This window comes from Cibotium barometz, chromosome 50 (genome assembly GCF_041138505.1).
Source record: "Cibotium barometz isolate CiBa-2024 chromosome 50, ASM4113850v1, whole genome shotgun sequence".
Lineage (NCBI taxonomy): Eukaryota > Viridiplantae > Streptophyta > Polypodiopsida > Cyatheales > Cibotiaceae > Cibotium > Cibotium barometz.
Genome location: NC_141095.1, coordinates 14,726,729 through 14,732,148, shown reverse-complemented (window position 1 = coordinate 14,732,148; position 5,420 = coordinate 14,726,729). Strand labels below are relative to the sequence as shown.

Below are 5,420 nucleotides of genomic sequence, written 5' to 3'. Positions count from 1 at the left end.
AACAATGTTGTTTATGTTCTCTCTAAGGAAACCCAATATCTCTTCAAATCGGACGTTTATTTACTATTGATGGAGTTCACTTTGAGGTTTAAAAATCAACTATAGATGGAGAAAGTTTGTTCATCTATTTGGATGTGGAATATTCAAAAAGATTATTATATTACATTGGAAGCAAGTATGCATTCTTTGATTGGATGGAATTATGTGCAAATGATCTTAGAGCATGCAAAAACTTGATTTTGGAGAGGATCTTCATGTCACAAAAGAAGAAGACCAAGTTTACATTGGCGATGTATTGAATGGAAACCTTGCAGGATATATTAATAGATCAGTTGATTGTAAAGATATGACTAATGTATGCTATATATTTTCATTGGATTACCCTCCTTAGTTATAATATAAAATTAGGATATTTATTAACTTTCGAATAAGAAATCTACATGACATTGTTATCTTATGTAATTTTTTCTCAATGCTAGTAAAAAATTTATCTAAGTAATTCTTTTTTGACCATGACCTCCTATATCTTAAAAGTAGAAAGGAGTTTCTCAACACCACATATGTAAGAGATGTACTCCACTAAAGCATCAATAAAAAACGCAAATGATATATATTGTCTATTGTCCATGTTAAATCTTAACAGTGTACATGTATTTTTTAACACTACTCATCTAAGAGTTTTTATCATATTTGAAGTAACACCATATTAGATAATTTGGGAAAAATCTCATTCCCATTTGAAAAATGGGAGCATGGTGAACTTGTCCAAAAGTTTGTCAAAACCCCCTCATGTGACATATCATCGGAAAGATCTTGAAGAGTAGAATCTAAATCTATGATCTCCGACGAATTGGAGTTAGTATGTTTCAGATATGTCCAAAACTATATGGAGTATTTGTGTCTTCTAAGATCTCTTTGTAGTATGATTTTGTCATTAATTTAAAGGTTTATTATTGCTAAAAGATCTTGCACATAGGATGTTATGTAGATGTTATTATCTGAGGTTTTCTTCCAAAATTCATGAAATTATGTGGGGTTGGGAAATGGGGATTGGGAAATTCCCATTTTTCCTAATATATAGTGTTCTAGAATGTTTTAGGATAGACTTTGGGAGGGGGGGTTTTAATTGAAAATGTGAGTTTATGATAAGTTCTAGAAACAAAACTCCCCAAGAAATGTGGCCTAGTCAAAAAAAAGAAGCCTCATGGCGGTGAACGACCACACATTGAGAACGAGGAGTGCGGACTCGTTCAATTTTCACACGCTCTTACTTTATCACGCGCTGGCGTGGTATAGCCTTCGCCCTGCTTCATGCAGCGACTTATAATCTGTCGCTGCATTCCCTCTTACTGTAAACTACAGCAGCAAATTAAGCTCTTGTGGATTGGCTCGACCTTGGACTCCACTTTGCCTATCTTTGTTTGCTCCTCATAGCAGCCATGAACATCCCCCCACCCGGACACTGGACAACAGGCCTTTGCGGCTGCTGCGAGGATTGTCATTCATGTATGCATAACCCTCTCTTTCAATCCTCGCATTATCTTTCGCTGTTTTGATTCATACTGTTCATGCTTCTCTGTGTGTTTATATGACCTTCCAGGCTGCTGCAGTTGCTTCTGCCCCTGCATCCCAGTTGGCAAAATAGTCAATATCCTGGACGAGGGACAAACCTGTGAGTCGTTAGTTATACACCCATTAGGAAGATTAGCCCCATCTCAAGTAATTAGTGCTAATTACTCAAAGCTGTGCTAATTATAGCGGGATTTATCGTTGCCGATTGCAGCTTGCTGCAAAGGTGGGTTGATATTCTGCCTACTGCAGTACTTTACGGGGCTGGGTTGCATCTACTCGTGCATGTACAGGAAGAAGCTGAGGCTGAGATACAGTCTGCCGGAGGAACCCTGCAACGACCTGTGCACCTCCTGCTGCTGCCTATGCTGCTCCATTGCCCAGAACTACCGAGAGCTCAACAACCGCAAAGTCGATCTCAATCCAGGTAGAATTTTCCTATGTATATAAGATCATATATTTTATGCCCCCTCTCTATTATGGATGGATTCTCTCACTCAAGAGGCAAGACCTGACCATGTAGGCACTACCTTCACTCAATCCTTGGGGGGCAAGGGTGTGCCTACCTGAGTGTGTGAGTGAACATCGTGCCTACATGGAGACCATCCTTAGTGTGTAAGTGAACGTCGTGCCTACATGGAGACCATCCTTCCATAATACTCTGCCTGAGTGTATGAGTGAACGTCTTGCCATATGGAGACCATCCTTCCATAATACTGTTTCCCTCCCACCTTTTCTTGGGGATAACCCTTCAAAAGGAGTCTCCTTACCTAAAGACAAATTTTCTGTGTGTGTTAAAAGAAAGGACCCTCACACTACCCTTTTTCCACCCATTTGGGGCAGAAGTGGTTAGTGTGAAAGCTCTTAAAAAGGCATGGATATACTTGAGTCCAAATCCAATTTTGGTCAAATAACCTTCAAGGGCTCTTAGGATGGTCTCCTAATCCGTAAAAACATTTCCTCTCTCTGTCTCTCTCTCTCTCTCATTCAATTTAACCCTACCTTGTGATTTATCAATTGATTCAGTTAATCTAGTCTAACTTTTTTAATAAATCTTATGTAGGTTATGTACATGTCAAACCAACCGCCCCACCGGCGCAGTTCATGCAAAAAGCTTGAGCACCTGATCAAGTGAATGCATTACAAAAGTGATTTTGAAGATCAATGTAGTTATTGTAGTATAAGTTTCATCTCCGAACAGTGCAAATCTAAATTTTGGATGCCATTTCCACCCTACATTTGTTGACACATGTTAATAAGGTGTATTAAACATGAATTCAAACTATAAATTGATTTAATATTTTGCACATATTGATATTGTGACAAAACACGTTAGATAAACACCCCAAAAAGAAATAGTGCAAGGTTATTTATTAAGTTTGACTAGTATTTGTGAAACATACATGTGAATCTAAGGATTCAAGCTAGAACATGTGTAGAGATAAATTTGATTAGTATTTGAAAATGTGCATGAAATTTAAATAGTCCTAAGGATAGGTATGTCTATACATTGGTACTTTTGTATAGAGAAGATGGGTCATTTTAAGTAATCAAGATTCACATAAATATAATTTAAATGCACATGTTTTGTATGATGGCCTTAAAATACTAAACCTTGTGAATGAAGGTGGGGATTGAGATCATCAATAATCATGTGCTTCTAAAAAGCACATGGATTGAGTGATTGCGTTTCCTTGTACTTATGATGACTAGGTCAGATTCCTTATCATGTTTCTTTCTTGTGTTGGTCTACAATGTCAAGAGATCTTGCCTATGAACTTGATGTGCTCATTTTTTCTTTTAAACATAATGAATATAAAAGTCCATCAAGTATTGTGATTTTCCAAGATAATGTGGATATTAATATAATTTAATAGATGCATGATTCGTGGTGAGAGTTTACATATTTACTTAACTTTTACTCTACATTATGTCTACATTGCCATGTATCATGTTAAAACTCCTTTTATGTGAGTTTTAATATTCTAAAGCACTTCCTCTTTAGATTTTGAGACATTTAAATTTTCTCCTTTACACGTGTGGTGGTGAGGTGATGGCTCTATACACCACCAGTAGGCACACAAGAAGAGAATGTAAGAGGAACAGAACTAGGGGGCATTCAAAACCTGACTCCAAGGCACGGGTCAGCTCAACTCCTATCCTCTACCCTCCAGCTGATTGCTCCGGACACCTTAACACCCTCCCATCCTCCCTCTTAGACCTAGTTGCCTGCTTTAGATGTCCTCCCAGGTTAGCTCTCACCACCAAATTCCCTGATCATTCACTTAACAGCCTCTCTTGACTACACCAGCTAACCAAATGCACCTTCAGGCTCACACGGAACACCCCAATTATGCCTCCAAAAGCCTCCACTATGTCCCTACTAGCAGAAATTTTTCCTCTATCTCATAGAATGTCCTCCACTGTCAGCCCGTCTCAAAACCTTGCTTCAGAGCTTTATTGAGCCTGTACTGAGTCCTTGTTGACCTTTTGATCTAGATAAACCCCAACTCTCTGAAATCTGACATAGAATTTTGACTTATATCCCCAGTCAGTCAAACGTTCTCCAAGCTTCTCTATTGTCCTCCTCCATCAAATTTGACCTCATATCTACATCCCCAAGACCTCCCTAGACCCTTGCTGACCTTTAGCTCTGACACCCTTCTGACTGCTCTATCTGAGGTAGACCTAGCTGTTCGAAATAGAGTAAACTGACCTTTGCGTCAAACTTTGTCTCCTTTCTGTCCGTCGACACCTGTATCAGAAGACTCAAACCGAGCATAGATCCGACCTCATAACCACTCAATTTGTAAGAAATTACAAAACAACAGAAGCCAAGATCTTTGTAGACAAGAGAAAACACAGAGATATGGAGAATCAAAAATTTTTGATTACTGTATGCAATTACAATAGATACCTACAATTTCCCAGCCGTGTGCTTCGGTGAAGAAGCTTTGATAACTGACCGGAAGAAGTGAGAGGAGGAGGCTGTATGCAAAAAGCGTGGGTGAAGAGTGATTTTAGTGGAAAAGAGAGTCTCGCAAAATAGAGCTTTGCGTGCATGATTTTTCATCATGCAATCATAAATGACCACTGAATCTATATTCCGGTTGGCCCGCAAAGTCCGCATGGAGTTTAGCATAAACGGCCCTTCGGGCCGGGGGGAGTCATCTCACGCCCCCCTCCACACCTTCCCCCAAGTAGGCTGGTGTGAAACTGCGCGCTGCAACGGACCCAAAATTTACAGCCCATATGCAGTAGGTGTATAATAACTCACCGCATATGCATGTAGCCTGGCAGTGTGCCAACCTTCTCCATAATCGTCTCATGCTATCTGGACACAATCAGCCACCATCCGGGTGGAGGAGTGATATCAACCACAGTTGACATCAATTGATACACAGCTACCTCATATCTAATTGTCCTCTCAAAAAAGACTATACTGTCTTAGCTGATGCAAATCCCCTCCCCTTTACGTTTGCTAGCACTTGTAAACCCTTAAACCATCCTCACAAGGACCCAACCCTGTGGACACTCAGTTGATCCCAACCAACTCTCCGCTGCCACAAATACACTATAGGACCTTTATCCTATTGACTGCTGACAATTGATAGTCCTGACTGTCAGACCTAAGCCAATAACTCTTTGTTTCAACTCAATCAAGCCAAACCATGGTCCCTACACTCTCCGATGAAGATTCTGATGTCCATCTGACACAGAACTAACTCTATAGCTTCTCTATTGATTCTGACTCAGAATCAAATCCCTGGTCATCGGAATGGCACACACAAGGAGAAAACTTTCATGAACTCTATGAAAACAACACAATTAATGCTCTAAGGCAAAAAAAC

General features: G+C 39.7%; 1 protein-coding gene across 1 annotated transcript; it reads left to right on the top strand.

Moving 5' to 3' along the window:
* The first annotated feature begins 1,297 nt into the window (after positions 1–1,297).
* LOC147609846 (cell number regulator 2-like) lies at positions 1,298–2,867 on the top strand. The gene is made up of 4 exons (XM_086787061.1): positions 1,298–1,506; positions 1,601–1,672; positions 1,784–1,996; positions 2,633–2,867. The coding sequence occupies exons 1-4, from the start codon at positions 1,440–1,442 to the stop codon at positions 2,686–2,688; spliced, it is 408 nt and encodes a 135-aa protein (XP_086643187.1). The 5' UTR covers positions 1,298–1,439; the 3' UTR covers positions 2,689–2,867.
* The last annotated feature ends 2,553 nt before the right edge of the window (positions 2,868–5,420 follow it).